Raw genomic sequence first — 18,451 nt, 5'->3', positions numbered from 1 at the left:
GGGCCAGGAGAGGTCTGCCACGCCATGTGGTCACCTCTGGGGCAGGCGGGAATCGAACTCATGCGGAAGCGGCTTTTTTTAGATTCTCAGTGCTGTGCTTTAACCCGCTGCGCCACCAGGGAGGGCCTATATATTTTTTAATTTGTAAAATTAGTTGATGTTCATTAAGTAAATACAGAAATCTAAAAAGGAAAATCAGCTGTAATTCCATAAAGATGACTATTAACATTTTCTTATAGGTGTTTTTTTGAATAAAGATCATTTTTATATTTTCCTTTAACATGTTACCAAAATTATGTCTTTATATTAGATTCTTCTAAATATTTTTAATTTATTTTTAATATCTAATAAGTAATTTGCTTGACCACTGTCATATACATACACACATACACACATTTAGGTTATTGCCACTTTCTGATTATTGTTGAGAGTCAGTATACATAAGCCCCTTTCACCCACTTTGTGTATGTGTGTCTTTGGTATATATTTTTAAGAAAGAGTCTCAAAAGTAGAATTCTTTGGGAAGGATAGAGGAATAAATTTCAGTCTCATATGCATACCATCTGATTGCTTCCCAAAGGATTGTAGCCATTTGTTTTATGATCAGAGCCATTCTTTTAAGCTATGCACTTATTTATACTTTTGCTCAGGAGGGAGGTTTGGAAGGTTTCATTGAAATCTGTCTGTGGCTCATTTTGGGGGATCTCCCCCGCACTGATTGCAGAGGGTGAGCAGGTCTCTTGCCTCACACTGGAAGTATAGTTTGCTTTCTGTTGCTTCTAGATCCCTTCCTTGATTGACCGGATGCTTGTGTCATCCAACACGAAGACTGGGGCTGCAGGAGCTGAGGCCTTATCCCTCTTGCTAAAGAGGCCCTGGGATCCTGCGGTGGGAGTGCTTTCTCATAACAAGCCAGTAAGTTGGATGCTCAGGACTTAACTTAGAATCCAGGCTTAGAACCTTGGCAATGTCTTAACAATTTTTCATTAATACCAATTGCATATAGTGCTTTTACACAGTCTCATAAACAAATCAGAATTGGTTGGGATACTTGGAATTTCACTGAAGTGCACTGCTCCCTTCTTAGTTCTCTGGTGGAATTCTTTCTCCTCAGAGCAAACTCCCTGGCTCACCTCTCATCCTCATTGCCTCCTCTGGACCCTCCAGCTCTGTGTTTCCTACCTCACGCCGTCACCGCTTCTGGCAGTCTCAGCTCTCCTGCTTAGGCAAGGTATGTTTAGGGTAAGAGGACAGACTTCTCACTGGTAATATAGCATTGGTGGATTGCACAGACAAATGTGGTAGATCAAAATGAATGAACTTAAAAGTTAGGTACCCTAACTTTTGTTTAGAATTGAATGTCCGAGGTTGAAAGGATTTAGGGTAGATTAAACAGAATTGAGAGAAGATTTGAAACTTAGCTTTGCTGGCTGACATTTTCTTTCCTTCAGGTCATCCCTGTAGCTACCCATCTGCTGAACAATGGCAGTGGGGTGGGAGTTCTGCAGTGTCTTGAACATATGATTGGAGCAGTGAGAAGCAAAGTGCTAGAGGTGAGAAGGTCTCTAGTTCAGGTCATTGTGGTGCATCCAGCATTCTGGACTTGTTCTGCACCCATCTGTGGCCGCCTGTCTTACTGTCTTTTTTCCCTCTTCTCTTAAAGATTCACAGCCATTTCCCTCACAAGCCCATTATTTTGATTGGCTGGAATACAGGAGCTTTGGTGGCCTGTCATGTAAGTAATGCCCACCGTATTTGGAGGTTTTCCTAGGATAGAATATTGCTGCCACTACTGATGACTACCATTGAGTCCTTTCTTATGTTCCAGGTACTATACTGATTTGCTTTACCAACATAGGTGCATTTTAAATTATAGAAGAAAAAGAAGACCAAATATAATTTTATTTATCTATTTTTTGGCATGCATCTCTAAAGGAAGATTCCCTTCACTTGTCCCTAACACAAATACCACACTGTACTCCCATCTGAAAAACAAAACAATAATTTAACTGGCAAAAACAATAGCTTTGGAATTTGATGTTGTATCCATGTTCTGTCCCTTTTTAAGACCTTAAGGAACTTTTTCCTTGTTATTTTATATATACATACATATGTGTATATTGTTTATAGGTATATGCACTTGCATAAATGTCCCTGATCTATTTCGCAAGCAGTTCAAATAAGTGAAGTCTCCACTGCTGCATGTGACCTAGTGCAATATGACACTTCATACTTTCTGATTCCAAAGATGGTAGAACTCATAATCAGCAACTGCTCTAAGAAGTTTGGGGTGTTTGAGAGCTATCCATTAATCTCAAAAGGGAGATGTTTTCCTTTTGTAAAGGAGAAGAGCAACACTTGTGTTCTTCTGCCTGCCTTTGCTACTAGTGGAGGGAAAAGTGCGCAGAAAGCCTCCGGTCTAGGGAATTGACAGGGTGGATGTATTAAACCTGCCACCCTGTGGTTCAGTGTCTTCTGGGGCCCTTTTGGGTCCAGTCCTGTAGTTGGCTGTTGTAGCACATCTTTTCTGTGCTCCTACTGCTGTTGCCATGGCTATCCTCACTGTCCTCGTCTATAAAATGAGGGCTAGGGCAGGGAGGGAGAAATGATACAGACTGGTGTTCTAGACCACCTCTGGAATCTCCACAGGGTGTGGCTGCAGAGAAGTTAGTTGACCTTCAGTGGCCCTCAGTGAAGTCAGTTGAGACAAACTTCTGTTATTTCCAGGTATCTGTGATGGAGTATGTCACTGCTGTTGTCTGCCTTGGGTTTCCTCTCCTTACTGTGGATGGCCCCAGAGGGGTAAGAACGGGGTGCAGCTGGTTGCTGGGTGTTTGGCAGTGAATAAGGGAGTGCATGTCTGGCTGCCATTGTCCCGCTGACTTCTGAATGGACTTGCTAGATCAGTGCTCAATAAATATTAACTGGCCATTTGTAATAACTATACTTGTTTTAGGATGTGGATGACCCCCTCTTGGATATGAAGACTCCAGTCCTCTTTGTCATCGGTCAGAATTCCCTGCAGTGTCACCCTGAAGCCATGGAGGACTTCCGGGAAAAGATTCGGGCTGAGAACAGCTTGGTAGTGGTTGGGGGAGCTGATGATAATCTCAGGTGGGTAGTTTCCTCCAGAACAGGGATAGTGTTAAAGAGAAGCCTGTAGGTACCATATAATGATAGGTTATCCTGATTCAATGAACAGGAGACATTAAAAACCTTTATTTTTTACATTTTTAAACTAACTTCAGTTTTATAAAGTTGCGAAAATGGTACAAAAAGGTTCATGTTTACCCTTTACTTGGATTTCCATAATGTTAGGATCTTACATAGCCAAAGATTGATGATCAATCAGGAAATCAACATGATATGATACTATAATCTACAGATTTGTATTTCATCAGTGGTCTCACTAATGTTTCTTTTTTTCTGGCCCAGGGTTCAATCTAGGATCACATGTTGCTGTTGGTTGATATCTCTCTTAAGTCTCCTTTAATTTGATTCTGAGTTTTTCTTTGTCTTTAAACATCTGGACATTTTTGAAAGGTTCTAGACAATTAATTTTTAGATTGTACCTCAGTTTTGGCTTTTGACATTTTCTTCTGTGATTAGGTTGAGTGCATTTTGGAAAAGAATGCCACAGAAGTGACATGACATGAGTTCAGTGCATCTCTTGGGGGCAAGGGGGTGATGAGGGTTTTGAGGTATCTTATCATGGATGATAACCTTGCTCACATGCTTTTGTTAGCATCTGCCAGGTTTCTCCTCTCTACTGTAAAGTTAATATTTTTCCCTTTGTATTTAGTAATTACCTTGTGAGGAGAAGATACTTTCAGATTTACAATATAGTGCTTTGACTGGGGTAGGCATTTCTGTACATTTTGTTCCACTGAGGATGAATATAAACAGATTGTGTGTGTGTTAAGCATTCTTTTCTACATTTGGAGTATAAACAGCAGAGTTTAAGGGGGTGTTTAGGAAGGCACTGTTAGTCATTGAGATAGCCACCTTCCACTGACTACATGTAGAGCCTTTAGTTCTGCCTTCATGAAATGTTTATGATGTTGGGCGTCCTTTTATTTACATGTTCAATCTTGAGTGATAATTTCATTTGATGTTTTAACTAGAAAGTTTAAAGCAAGTATTGCTCCCACCTGTCAATTTCCTATCCAGACACTTGTGGGAGAAGTCTTTCTGGATTAATACCTAATCCACTGATATTTAAAGCTGTGCTTCCTTATACTTATGTGATAAATCAGATGTTCTTTTATAGAGAATGGGTTGCATTGAATTGCTGTAAGGAAGTAAGAAAAGATAGGAATACCTTTGCTGAGATACATTGTGAGACTGCTTATTAGACATTTGCATGGCATTAGAAGCATTGGCCAGGATTAGGGGACTTCTTACTTACTCTTGCTCCTTTACTAAGTAGGTTACTTAGCCTGGGGACTCACTGTTCTCATCTATAAAGTGAGGGTGTAGCATGAGCTCAGAAGCCAGCAAACACTAAGTTGAGATATCAGAATTTGAAGGCTCAGAAAGTTGTTCACTCTGTTATTTGGGACCCTGTTACTCCCTCTGCTGAACATATTCTCTCCCCCATACCCCCCATCAGAAATCAGAGGTTTTGAAAAGCTGGCTTTCAAAGAGGGGGATCAGCTGTGGTCATTTTCTGTCACCCCTTTAGAACTAACCTGTGGCCATTTTCCCTCCCTTTCTACTCCATTTCAATGCTTCCAGTCACCTCATGATCTGGGTATGTGTTGGGGCACTTCTAGATGAAATCATAGCAATTAGGTAGAGTTTGTTTGGCCAAGGTTTAGGACTTCTAGGTGTACCATCCCAATGTTTCTGAGTTCCATATTTTCTTTGGTTCTTTATTTTGTGTAATCCTTACAACTCCATGAGAGAAGTACCTTGATTTCTCATTTTGCAGATGTGGAAATGAGGTTCAAAGCACTTATTTAAACTTAGCTGTGGGCTCACATTATCTTTTCTACCTAGAAAATAAACACAAGAAAAATCCGTTATTATTTTTCCATACAAGGCCATGGGATAATTAGAAATTAAACTTTTTGTTTCTTAGAATAAGCAAAGCAAAGAAGAAATCAGAAGGGTTGACGCAGAGCATGGTGGACAGATGTATTCAGGTATGGTGTTTTCTGTGTTGTCTCAGTTAGGTTTGCCTTTCTATAATGCTTTGAGGCCTGTCTTGTTGGCGGCCGCCTCACTGACTCAAGGATGAGGGGATAGAGACCCTAGGGTCTCTAGGGTCACAATCAAAGAAAAGGAGGGGAAGAACAGGGAGGAAGAGGGAAGAGGATAATAAATAAAGACCTGAGCAAAAACAAGCTGCATCAGGGGAGAAAGGCTGTACTAGAGGAGTGTTGACACCTGACTGCCCCACAGTGCCATCTCACCAAGGTGTCTGGTCTTTGATTGAGGCTAAGGTTTGTGCCAGAGAGACCAGCACTTCTGGTGCTAAAACCAAGGTGAATCCATTTTAGTTGAAACTGTTGAGGTTTCTGTTCTCCAGATGGGGACTTAAAGATCTCTTTAAACTAGGATGAGATTGTGGACTTTCTGACTGGCGTGCTCACTCGTGCTGAGGGGCATATGGGTTCTGAGCCTCGGGACCAGGATGCTGAGAAAAAGAAGAAGCCCCGGGATGTGGCGCGCAGAGATCTGGCCTTCGAGGTGTCCGAGCGGGGCAGTCGACCTGCCTCCCCAGCTGCCAGACTGCCTGCCTCACCTTCAGGCTCAGAGGTAAAGCAGGAGGGTGGGAACCATCTGGAGAGTCAAATTGTAGCGTTCGTTCATTTGTTTTCTGGGGTTGCCTGTTTCCTCTATAGTATTGTAGACCTGTGAGATTTCTGGCCAGGGAATTCCAAGGGGGCATGCTAACTGATGATGAAATCCAAACAGCGTTGACTTAGCTCTTGTCCTCATGCGACTCAGGATCTCTCCAGTGTGTCCAGCAGCCCCACCTCCAGTCCCAAAACCAAAGTGACCGCAGTGGCCTCTGCTCAGAAGACGAGTCAGATTGGGAGCTCACAGTTGCTGAAAAGACACGTGCAGCGGACAGAAGCTGTGTTGACTCACAAACAAGCCCAAGGTATGGTGCCTGGCCCAGGGGCCTCTCTTGGGTTCTTTCAGTCAACAATTGACGACATGTGACAATTGGAAAGTGCTGGCATTACCGCTTTCTCCAGGGACATGCGAAAGGCACCCTCCCCCACTTTTCTTCTCATGCAAAATTAGCTTGAAATGAATACATAGGCTATTTTCAAGGGTAACATATCACTGTAGTGGGACTGTATGGTTATAGCTTTGTGTTGAAGTTCTGATGAAGTTAGAACTTACAAGCTGACTACATTAGCCTCAAAAGTTTTCTCTGACTCCCAATTGGGGAGAGTAGATCTTCCGCTCTAGGCCCTGTCTTGCCGTGCCTGCAATCAGGGAGTTCTCCAGATCTTGTGAACAGGGTGATAGTTAGATCTTGTGAACAGGGTGATAGTTTTATTCATCAGATTCTAGACCAACTCAGCTGGTGTCATGCCCTTTGTTTTGATCTTAAAGAGGTAGGATTCCCACACTGGGACTTGCAATGAAGTTTATGAGGACTCTTTGTGAAAGATTAGTCTGAGACCCATTTGTATGGTTGAAAGGGGAATTTGGTAAGTAGGGGGAAGAAGAAACCGTGGCTCTGCTCTACCTCCCATTTGATCTAATTGGGCAGCCCTAAGGTGAGGCCTCTCGGTCATTGGTGTTTGATGTGTAACCAGAGCGTTGTCTTGGGATGTAATAGAGCCAGCAGTGTGCTTCTGGAGGGGACAGTTATAGTTGAGAGAGTCTAAGGAGTTCTGGGTGAGTGATTGGTGATTTGGGTTCAAAGTGGGACCCAGAATGTTAGAGGGAGGCAGCAGTGTGGCACCTTGTGTTGGCAGAGCTACTGGATAGGAGCTGTGGGATGATGGCAACGCTAACAGTAAGCCCTGCTGCGTGCCGCAGCTTCTCATTGGCTCTGGACTCGCTGCCGCTCACTTAACCTTGGCAATGGCTCCATGAGATAGGTAATTTAGTATCTTCAGTTTAAGATGATTCCACAGAACTGCAAAGTAAGAGAATTAGGTTTCAAAACCATGCTAAGAAAAAAAACCCATTTAGCATTTTCTGGAACCTTTTTGTATCTTTCCGACAGCCTCTCTTTTTCTTCTTTCTCTGGCTGGCTATGATTCTGTAATTCTTTCTGATTCATTCCAGCACAGTTTGCTGCTTTTCTGAAACAAAACATGCTGGTGAGGAAAGCTCTTCCTCCTGGCACCTCCTCCTGTCTCTTTGGTGAGTATGGCTCCTTCAACTTCCACCTGTGCTGTCTGCTTCTCTTCCCTGCTCCCTCATATTTCTTCTTCACCCTTTCCTTTCATTGATCTCTGTTTGGCTTTCTCCCGTTCTCTTCTCTGCTTTTTTTTTCCTGTCCTATGATTCTGTTTTTTGCTAACTCCTTTTGTTTAATCTACAGTCTTTGTGTGTCGTCTCCAATTCTCACTATTTCCCTCTCATGGTGTTTTTCTCTTTTTGTCTTGCATTGTGGTTGTCACTGTAGTTCTCGGCTCTGCTCCTGTGTGTGCCTGTGTCCCTTTGCCCATTAAAAGTTCCCTAACCTAAGTTCCCTTGTGTGATTTTCTCCCTGCTTCTGCTTTCCTGCTTCCATCATGGCTACTGCAAGCGCACTAACCATCAACAAAAAACCTGTAACTCCTTTTCTTTCCTATTGAGACTTTAGTCACTAAGTTTGTTGCCTAAACACTCCCTCCAGGTGGTTATACTGTGACTGTGGCCTAGAGTAGCTCCCTGTGGACAAATGGGGCCTCCCACTCCCACCCCAGCCTATGTGACTGTTGCCTTGCTCTTACTCGATTGCCTATGCTAAGGAGAGGGGCTGGGGTGAGCTCCTGGGTTTAAAGAGGAGGGAATCTATAAGGAAGCGTGAATTCTCTTGAAAGAATCCAAGAGCCTTGACCATCTACATAGTGAGTCTTTGGTGGAGAGAGAAGCCTATGGGAAAACAGATGGCTTTTTTCCATAAGAGTAGAAGTGACCTGGAGACCTGGCTGCGACATGAGCCTTGCTGCCCTTTTATCTTTCAGTAGGACCTATGTAGTGCACTTGACTGAGAAGTTCTGTCACCTAGTAGTTGCTTAAAGTCAGCCTTGATCCTGGCGATCATTCCTCTCCTTGCCACCATTTGACAAGCAAACCCTCATCCTTGGGCCCTTAGGGCAGGCAGGGTAGAACTCTTGAGATTTGTGTGAAAATTTCCTTTCAGAAAGGCCTGGGTAGCTTGCTCCTCTGTGGGTTCTTCTTAGAATGTTTACTGTCCTGCAGGGGTGTGATGTAGGGGAGGGCTTGCAACAGGAAAATTATCTCATTGTCAAGAGCACTGTGGTGGGTCCGCTATTACTTGGTTGACCTTGGCTAGGCAGGATCAGGGTATCTTCTTTTCATTCCCACCAACTGAGAGGCCCCTTTCTTCCGACTCCGGGATAGAATGAAGGATGGGGATGGAGCCATCCTCTGAGAGAGTCAAGCTGGAGTCCACCACAAGGGTCTTGAGTGAGGTGGGACTAACTTGGTAGTCTTTCTTGGAAGTGTGACCTGGTGGGCAGGAGGGTCTGCATATGGCCGTGCCTTTGCTGGTACTGTCCTGTCTGTTGGGTTCTTTTGGAATGTGGAAGACCTCACTTCATCTCCATCTCTTAGTTCCCATTTCATCAGAACAAGTGGAAGAAGCAGAAAAAGAGGATATTAGGGTCCAACTGAAGCGGCACCATCCCTCCAGTCCTCTTCCTAGCAGTAAGATGTCCAAGCGACCAAAGATCAAGGTGTCCCTTATCTCCCAAGGGGATGCAGTTGGAGGGCCTTGCACTTCCCAAGGAGGAGCTCCAGAAGGTGAGTTTTCTTGGCTTGTTTAAAGAGGAAACAAGGGCCCTTTCCAAGGGCCTGCGGCATTGCTCTCGTCCCTGTTTGCCAAGGCTGCAGCCTCTGCTCCAGTGTAGAGGGCACAGGCTGCACATGGGGCTGAAGGCAGGGACTGCCCTGAGTGAGGCGCAGACACTGAGGTGTTCAAGGCGTTACATAAAGTCCAGTATCCTTTACTTTAGCATTGATAATTTCCCATCTTCGTTAAGTGAGGACTTGTGTACTTTATTCTATTTGATTTCAACTAAAGATAATGAAATATTTGGAAAGTTTAGAAAAATAACTCCTAATTCCCCCAACTCTAAACTCTAAAGTATTTATTCTTTTTCATTATCCTGTCTTTGTCCTCACTGTCTGTGGAGCCCTGACAGGTAGAAGCCACACGACCGATCACATGTCTTGGGGTTTTCTGTTTTGCAGCCGCAGGAGGGAAGCCCATCGCCATGGCACTGGGGCAGGCTTCTGGAGGGGCCAAGGAGCTCACAGGGCTTCTCACCACAGCCAAGTGAGTCAGTTTCTTGGTGTGTCTGACTGTTTCCTTCTTTCTCTTCACCTCTCTGGTCTATTTAATGCTCTGGCAAGATGGGGGATTCTGGACTCTTTGAGGAATGGACTTTTTCAAGTAGGATTTTTGTTCTTTTGGGTCAGCTTAGAGCTCATTCTTACTTCAAGTAGGCACTGTGTCCCTGGCCGTTGCTTAAAGACCTCAGGTCCTCACTGTAGACTTTTGGAAGAGCTAGAAGTTCAATTCAGAAGGTGAGATGAAGAAATAAAGTTCTAACTTGTGTCCATTTTGTTGCTGGGTCCCACTCTGGCTCCTCCCTGTATTTCCAGTGTCTGCTGCCTTCTGATTCTTGGGTAATGGAACTGTCTGTGTTTCCAGGTCAGGTGCTTCTGAAGGGGGAGTCTCAGCCAGCCCCAACCCCTCAGTGGTCTCCAGCAGCACTGTGCCCAGTGCCTTGCACACACTCCAGAGCCGCCTGGTGGCCACCTCTCCTGGCACGTCCCTCCCAGGTATCTGGTGGTCCGTCATTGCCGTCTTTTGAGTCTGCTACTGAGCGGTAGTTCTGGGAAACTAAATCTGGAGGTTTCTTGTTTGGGCTGAGATTTGTCTTAGGTTTGCAATGAAGCTGGAATTAGCTTTGAGGTGGGGGAGTTCTTGGCCTCAAAATTTAGGTCAGTAAATGCTACAGTATGCAGGTAGTGTATCCTGGACAAGAAGGGGAAAATGACTGGTGGGAGATGAATGTATTGTGTGTCATTTTATGTTTCTAAACCTATCTGATTGAATAGAACTGAAATGGTATTAATACTGGGCATTAGCAAAATAAGACATCTTTTCTGCCTGTGCTTGTTTCTCCACTTTCTCCTCCCTGATCACACAAGGAAAGGCTAGTTGCCTGGGCCAAGGCATACAGATACCTTCTCCTTCAAGAGGGTCTCATTCTTTGCTTTGAGGCCACTGGATTATGTACAAGGTGAAGCGTAAGTCGGGTGTTTGGAATTTTTTTGCTTAAATGGTCTTCATCTTCGGCCCTTCTTGGTGGCACGGTGGGTTAGGACACAGCACTGCAAGCGAACTACAGCCACTTCAGCACAAGTTCAATCCCTGCCCTGGAGGTGATCCACATGGCGTGGCAGACTTCTCCTGACTCGCCGGTTGATCCCCTCAGCAGTGTACTTTGTTGATCTGCCTATTCTGCTCCCCATTCATCTCTGGTGAATCCTCCCACTGCACCTGCACCTCTGGCCTGTACCCCAGTTCTGCATAATAAAATAATCTTTTTTTCCCCACGATTTTATTTATGCATACAGAACTGGGGCACAGGTCAGAGGTGCAGGGGCGGTGAGAGACAGAGTGGGGAGCAGAACAAGCCAACTGATGAAGTACACTGCTGAGGGGAGCAGTGGACAGGTCAGGAGAAGTCTGCCACGCCATGTGGGTCACCTCCAGGGCTGGGGATCGAACTCATGCTGAAGTGGCTTTAGCTTCTTAGTGCTGTGCTTCAACCTGCTGTGCACCAGGGAGGGCCCATAAATAAATCTTTTTTAAAAAAAAAAGGCCTCCATCTTCACTGGAAAGAAAGGAGGGAATCTAGATAACCTGAAAGTGGCATTCAATTTCTCTTTGGCTTTCCTAAAACTATCAAAATGTAGGGCAGGTGATTTAGAGCAGGTTAGGATGTGTAGAGTGAATGTAGGCTTTTATGCATTGCTGAGGGACTCTTCCATTCTGGTGTCTTTCTGAGAGAGCTGGGAATGTCTCAGGGAAAGAGCATGGTGTTTTTGTTGGTTGTGGATGGATGAGCTTGGCTGCTCTTGGGACAACAGACTGAGCCTGTGCTGATTGGTGCCTATTGTGTCTTCTCTTAGGTGCCACATCAGCCAGCAGCCTCCTCCAAGGTCTCAGCTTCAGCTTGCAGGATATCAGCAGCAAGACCTCTGGCCTCCCAGCAAACCCCTCTCCAGGGCCAGCCCCACAGGTACATATCTGCCTTCCACTGGGCTGGGCATGTGTAGGGAGGGGACCTCCTAAGCATAGTTGATTTTGGCAGGGAAACGGGGTCTGGAGTCTGCGTCAGGGACAACCACAGCCTTCTGATTTCACAGCCAGCAAGCAGTGTAAGGCCTCATCACTTACTCAGTAACCTTGGGCAAGATACCTCTTGGTGTCTTTGTTTCTAAGTCTGTGAAATGAGGATAATAATAGTACTTCCTTCGCAGCTGTTTTGCATTTTAGATGTGATCTATGGAAATGCTTACAAGGCCACCTTGCAGGTAGTAGGCACTCAGCACACGGTAGCCTTGAATAATATGTCATGGATCCTCCATACTTGAGTGTTGCTTTTGGACAACAGGTTCTGATTACCTGGGCTTGTGTGTCCCACAGGCCGCCAGTGTGAAGTTGCCCACTCCCATGCAGAGCTTGGGTGCCATCACCACGGGCACCAGCACCATTGTCCGTACCATTCCTGTGGCCACCACTCTCTCCTCCCTGGGTGCCACTCCTGGTGGGAAGCCCACAGCCATCCACCAACTGCTGACCAATGGGGGCCTCGCTAAGTTGGCAAGCAGCCTCCCTGGCCTGGCTCAGATCTCTAACCAGGCATCAGGTGAGTCTCTCAGGAGAATCGTGGGAACTTCCAGATAAGGGATCCTCCCTGAGACCTCTTCATCTCACATGGGCAGGTGTGATGTTGAACCCAACCTGCAGGGTCCTGGCATTGACCCTCAGGGACCCAGTTGTGTAGGCCCATCCCCCAGAGAGGTTGGAAAACAGTCTGGTTCCTGTTGCCTTTCAGTTTGGCTGATAGGAGATAGGTGACCCAGCTGGGAGGAGGCCAAGAGGGGTGTTTTATATGGAGAAAAACTCCCAGAAAGGAAGATGGAGGCTGTGACAAGCCGTTTTCTCTCAGGCTTAAAGGTCCCCACCACCATCACACTGACGCTGCGGGGCCAGCCGAGCAGAATTACCACTCTGAGCCCCATGGGCTCAGGAGCAGCCCCGTTGGAGGAGCCCAGCGCCCAGGGGCTGCCCTCCAGTTCACAGGTGAGTCTACATGGGAAGACCGAGGGCTCAGTTGCTGCTATTGGGGGGATTGGGGGTAACTGATTAGTAGACTGGACGATCTGCCAATGTGCTTGACTCACAGGCGGACCAGAGACTGATTCAGACTTGGGGGCTTGTAGCTTCATAGCTTTGAGCAAGTCTGGGACTTTTTTTTTAAGATTAGCAAATATTGACAAGAAAGTAGCAGAGGTCTTTGAGAATTCTTTTCACTACTAAATTGAAACACAGAATAAAGATCAAAATTTGACTTCTCCCTCATAGAACCCTCATAGAATTAACATTAACTCAAGGACATGGTCTTCATTTCAGTAAAATAGGAGTATAATTACCAGGAGAGTTCTGTGGTGATTCTATTATTAGATGAAGACTTGCTGACTTGAACACTTCTAGCAGTTACCTCAGTCAGTTGTCCTACCACGAGACAGTGTGCTTTGGCTCAGATCCTCTGTCTTCCACCGAACCTCTCCGGGCTTTGGTCTTCTTAACTAGGCTAATGAGGAGATTGACCTGCATCAGTGATTGTTGTGGTGGTGGGATTAGGAGAGGTTGTCTCAGAATCTCTTCAGGCTTTAGGAAGATGGAATTTTAGAGGTTGGGAAACAAACTGCCATTGATGCCATTTATGACACAACTGGAAATTCAAACACTAATGAGATAAATATTATATTAAGGAGTTGTTAGCCTTTTTACATGTGCTAGTGGTATTTTAAGTTTGAAATTTTTTTTTTTTTACGTTTTGGGTTTCATGGTACAATATGTATGGATTTTAAAAGAAAATAGACTTAAACAGCAGCCAGTCTTCTCTAAGGTCTGTGCAGCACTTAACTATACTTAAATATCTGTTTTGTTTCTGGCATGGATGAATGTTATTGTGCGTTTACTTTATAGAACTAGACTATTGTGTACTTTAGAGCTGAGAGACTGAGTGGAAATGCTTCTTAGCATTTTTCCAAGGGTGAAATCTAGAATAGTGAAATCTTAACGACGCTCTATCTTCTTTCTTTCTGAGGTGCAGGGCTCAGCATCTCATGGCAACTCCTCAAAACCCAAAAAATAGACATAACTCCAAAAAATGTTATTGTCAGAGAAGTAATTTAAGACTTCCCTTTGATTCTGCCATCCTCAGCAACTTCCCTATTTTCTTTCCCCTCCATTTTCTTCCTAACCTTTGTAGCTGACTTCATGTTATACTTTAAACTCTTTATGTGGATTGTCTCCATCTTCCAGCAGTCCTGGAAGTCGTGCTAGTATCTGTACCTTACAAATGAGGAAGAGACTTAGAGGACTTGTCACTTGCCCTAAAAAGTTACAGAGGAGACCGACTCCAGAGTGCACGACTGTTAACAGTTGGTTCTCCAACACATGCATCCAGCTTCTTCCCTGTCCTGAGAAATGCCTCTTGGAAGAAATTCTCGGGGGGTGGGATGATTAGGGCAGAGGGCCTGGATGTGTTCACCTGGCAAAGTTCTGACATTTGCTCATTGCCTCTTCTGCATAGCGCCTGCCTCCAGCTCCCTGAAGACGCCAGGGGCTCTGTCCCAGACAGGTCGTGGTGCTGCTCCACGTGTGCCCTGGGAGACGGTCTTTCCTGCGGAGCTGTTCGCCTGCCTGAAGACCTCTCCGAGAGTCACTTTTACCACCCCACCAGCTGTCTTCAGAGTTAGACCGCTTGGTCTCGTGACACCACTGGGCTCGGTAATATGGCGCCAGCAGGGGAACGTTGTCCTTCAGCCTCTACAGGTCACGTTCCCGGAGTCCCGGGCCCCTCGGCAGATCTAGCTGTGTGTGGCTCTGAGGCAGCCCTCCCCGGTGTTACTGGCCACAAGTGTCAGTATTGGAATGCTCATTGCATTTCATACAGGAGTTCGTTTTGGAAGTATGTGCTGCAAGAACCCGCTTGCCGAGTTGGGAGGAGATGTCCGTGTGGTCCGGGGCTGTGGGAGTTAGGATTGAGAGCCCTTTACTGAGGTCCTGGGTCATCCAGGCCAAGTGACTGGTTGTTGAGTGCCAGAGGGCTTGCTTGGAACATAGCTGCTGCCTTCACTGAGCAGCCACGGAGACTTCTCTTCATGCATCTCTACTTAGGAACCACATGAGATACTGAGTGTCCTGCTGAAACCTGGGAACTCCTGATTCCAAGCCACCACAGGGCAAAAAGAACTAAGCTGCCAACTTTCAGTCCATTGGCCAGTACAGATGTGGAAAGCAGTAGCCGCCAGGAGGTGAAGCTGGCTCTTCTTTTTTCATCATGCTTTTTGTAGTTTCTATGTCCAGCGAGCCTGCATGTCCAAAAAGGCTGAAGAAGAGGAATGGAACAGCAAATGAAGTACCTTGAGGATGTGCCAATAAGTCCTGGGGTGAAAACAATTTGGGCTTAAAACTTTACATCTAGTACCTAAGGGACTCTTGATTCATGAGGAGATGAGAAGAGTTTGCTAAGCCAGAGGGGAGAAACCCCAACTCCTGAGATTTCTGTCTCCAGTGCCTAGAAGTGAAGTAGGGATAACCAGCTGAGTTACCCTTTGGCCATCCCAGGGAGCTCGGGGATCAAGAACGCCGCATGTCTATTCTCTGCAATTTTCGTCTTCTTGTTTAGAAGTGGGAAGATTATTGGCAGTAACTCTACTGTACCACATGGTGCTTGGTATCAGCCTGCGCCCTAAAGGTGAGGATTTCTGGAACAGTGAAGCTGAAGATGGAGCTCTGAGCCCTTCCTTACGCTCACAGCAGTGCTAAGGTAGTTTCAGGTTTGGCTGAGAACCTACCCTCCAGAGCAGACTCCCCTTCCCCTCCAAACTGGAATGTTTTCAGACAAGGTGGTAAACGTGGCAGCCCAGGCAGGAAGGAACCATGGCATGCCATAGCTGCAGTGTGGTCCAGCATATTTCAAAACCTGGCTCAAATCTGTGCCAATCTAAGTGGCAGTCAGGAGGGAGCAGCTAGTGTGCAGAAGTCTCAGATGAAGCAGATTGGGGTACTGCCGGCAGGCCTGAGGGTCGTATATGATGGTGTGGAGACAGTCTCCTGAACATCTTGCCCTCCCTCCCTGACTCTGCAGAGCTGGTCTCATTAGTGACTACAGAGACAGAGCTGCATGTGGTAGAGAGCTGCTTTCTGAAACTCAGGAGGCATTTCAGAATTCAGATGGAAAATTTGGGAAAGCATGAAATCTGAAAGAGCCCCACAAGTCAGGGGCTTGTAAACTAAGGTAGAATAATAGCGCACCAACAGGAGCCAAGGACAGTAAGGGTGCGATTCTGTGCAGCTCTTAGGAATCCTATAATATGAGCAGAAGGGCCTGACCAGCCCACTCATGACTTGGAGACAGCACGGAGGGGCTGCTCCTGGGCTGTGCGGGGCCACTAGTGCCCTGTCCCGTATCTGCCCAAACCTTCGGATGCTTCCCCAGGGTGACTTCCTGAGGCTTGGGCTGTGCGCCTTGAAATATGCCAGAACTAGAGATAAAGCATTGTAGGAACATTGACTCTTTGCCTTGGAGAGACAGGCTAAAGGCAGAAGTGGGTGAAGTAGTTACACCCCTCTTCTGCCGCACTTATGAGATGAAGAGGAAGCTTTCCTCCATAGCAGACCTGGAGTCCATAGTGCCACGGTAATACCACTGGCCAGAAATGTGGGAGGATCAAGAAGGCTTTAATTAAATTCCGGGGTGACAGATGTATGTTGATAGCCTCTGAAAGAAGTCCTTGTGCTTCGGTCACTGACGGAGGAGCGCCTTCCGCCTTTTTTTGCCCCCGCCATTTGCACAGTCTAGGGCTGGATGGATTTTAGAGCGGAACTGCTGGGATGGTTTTGTTTTTATGTTAGCAAAAACAACTTTAAAAAATTAAAACTTTGGTGGCTTCAACTTGTTTTCAGTTGATTTCTCCTATTTGCACTGGTAACCACTCAAGCAAGTGAAGGGGGGCACAGGATATAATCGCTAAGCTACCATGGTAATGCCTGTAATCGTCTCACTGATGCCAGGTGCTGAAAGGTGGGATCTGTAGTGCCCTTTTCAGGTGAGATAGTCACACAGCAGTCACATGGTGAGGATGGTGACAGTGGGGCTGAGAGCCAGGTCGCCTGCACCAGTGTTTGTTCTGCTCTGCACTGTGCTGGGTTTCCAGGGGGGAGACCTGAAGTGGAGGTGAGGAGGTGGTGGCGTGGCCTTCTTGTGACCAGTTATGTCCCAGCAGGCCTGGAGTAACCGTGGAGCTCTGGGCTGGGCCTGCTTGGTTCTGTGTGTTCAGGATCCCTCTGCACGTCTTCTCCCTCCACCCCATCCAGCAAAGAAGGAAGGAAGCACAGAAGTGCTCATCCCCATCATACTGAAGTTTTGAAAAACACAAAACTGGTTCTTAACTACAGATAATTTTTAAAATACTGCTCTGGATCTCAGATCGAATGCTATCTCCTTAAAGAAATTGAGGAACCAGTTTCCACAGATTCCACCACAGATAGAAAAAGAAGAGAATGGTTTGTTTCATGGCTGTGTTTGGGAAAATACCTACTGAAGTATTTATGGATAAAATGAGTTAATGTCTTGGATTTTTCAGAATAATTGGAGAGGAGTAGATGAGTGGAATATAGACAGAACATGATTAGCAGTATGCTGGAGACTTAAAGCAAATCCATTTCTGTGAACTTCTGTGTTTGAAATACTCCATAGTAAAAAGTTAAACAGGGTCTGTTTCCCCCACCTCATCCCCCAATAAGGAAACCCAGAAAATTAACATTGGTACAGTGTATGCGTATAGTTCTGTCATTTTGCTCAAAATTCAGAATTCTTCCATCACAAATTTCTCCTCGCTACCCATACACTTTCTCATAATTCCTGCCGTGACAGCCATTCGTACAGAGTGAGCCTTGAATCAGGTCCTACAGTGTGTGACCTTTCAAGGTCGGCATTTTTCTGTTTAGCATCCCTCGATGTCTGTCCAAGTTGTGTGCATCAGTATTTCCTTTGTAATGCTGCGTGGACTGTGCGAGGGACCCAGCCATCTGTCTCCACCTGCTGGGCAGCATCTTGAGTGTTTTCACTTTGAGGCCGTCGCAGATAAAGCTATTGTGCACAATTAAGCTGAGTTTACTCTGGGATCAATGTCAAGTGTGATGACTGAGTCATACGGGGTGTTTTCAGTTTTCTAGGAAACTGCCACACTTACAGCATAACTAACATTTTATGTTCCCTCCAGTAACAAGATATTTTCTGCATTCTTGCCTGCACTGTAATTGTCTTTATTTTGTCTTGTAATCTTCCTCTAATAGGTACCTAGTGATACCTCATTATGGTCTTTTACACTAGTTGAGAATATCTGGGGTCATTGGTCTTGGCTTCCAGTTAACGAAGTGCATTAGAACACTTTGTAGAACTGGTGTCAACACTTAGAGTGCCAGTGGCCAGAACGCGAGGTTTACTAGAGCTTATGAAACTTGGTTATGGCAAAAGTAACCAGGACATTCCTGAAACAAGCAGGAGGCCAAACTGCAGTTATATTCGAGAATGCAAGATGACAAAGGAGAACAAGGATTCCAGAGTTTGTTAAGATGAGTGAGAGAGACTGATATGGTTGAAGTGGTAACTTCAGCTCAGGAAGCCATGCTGGCATGGGCAAGAATTGCAAGAGTCTCTAAAGCTGTCAGTTCACAACCCATTCCTCTGTTGAGAACTTTGTGCCTTGAACCTCTGGTGTCAGATGGTTGTAGCCCAACAGTGTCTCCAACCTATACTTGTCCCAGACCCAAAGGAAAATACATATTCTACCCTAAATATGGTGAATGAAATATTAGAACACACCAACATCGTTCCTTTTGGATGGGCCATGTCTTCATAAAGACTAGATGGTGGAGTGTCCCCAGCTAAAGTGACACCCATCCCAGTGACGGTAGTGCTGTGTCCTC

The 18,451-nt window shown here is 45.7% G+C and overlaps 1 protein-coding gene across 3 annotated transcripts in view; it reads left to right on the top strand.

Moving 5' to 3' along the window:
* The window catches only part of KANSL3 (KAT8 regulatory NSL complex subunit 3), a 30,531-nt gene extending 12,538 nt beyond the window's left edge, over positions 1-17,993 (top strand). For 2 of the 3 annotated variants that reach the window (XM_012727579.1, XM_012727580.1), the window contains exons 6-22: positions 784-915; positions 1,115-1,231; positions 1,452-1,553; positions 1,664-1,735; positions 2,728-2,802; positions 2,957-3,114; positions 5,084-5,147; positions 5,563-5,763; positions 5,956-6,112; positions 7,261-7,338; positions 8,761-8,949; positions 9,400-9,484; positions 9,863-9,993; positions 11,353-11,462; positions 11,870-12,092; positions 12,396-12,529; positions 14,049-17,993. In XM_012727579.1, coding sequence (XP_012583033.1) covers positions 784-915; positions 1,115-1,231; positions 1,452-1,553; positions 1,664-1,735; positions 2,728-2,802; positions 2,957-3,114; positions 5,084-5,147; positions 5,563-5,763; positions 5,956-6,112; positions 7,261-7,338; positions 8,761-8,949; positions 9,400-9,484; positions 9,863-9,993; positions 11,353-11,462; positions 11,870-12,092; positions 12,396-12,529; positions 14,049-14,069 — 2,049 coding nt within the window. In that variant the 3' untranslated portion in view covers positions 14,070-17,993. The remainder of the gene's footprint in view (positions 1-783; positions 916-1,114; positions 1,232-1,451; positions 1,554-1,663; positions 1,736-2,727; positions 2,803-2,956; positions 3,115-5,083; positions 5,148-5,562; positions 5,764-5,955; positions 6,113-7,260; positions 7,339-8,760; positions 8,950-9,399; positions 9,485-9,862; positions 9,994-11,352; positions 11,463-11,869; positions 12,093-12,395; positions 12,530-14,048) is intronic. The other variant, XM_004686132.2, reaches the window with a different exon arrangement.
* Positions 17,994-18,451: the final 458 nt, after the last annotated feature.

The sequence above is a fragment of the Condylura cristata genome, unplaced genomic scaffold (genome assembly GCF_000260355.1).
Source record: "Condylura cristata isolate star-nosed mole 26May11 unplaced genomic scaffold, ConCri1.0 scaffold00020, whole genome shotgun sequence".
NCBI lineage: Eukaryota > Metazoa > Chordata > Mammalia > Eulipotyphla > Talpidae > Condylura > Condylura cristata.
The sequence above is the reverse complement of the archived record's forward strand: the minus strand, read 5'-3'. Positions and strand labels throughout refer to the sequence as shown.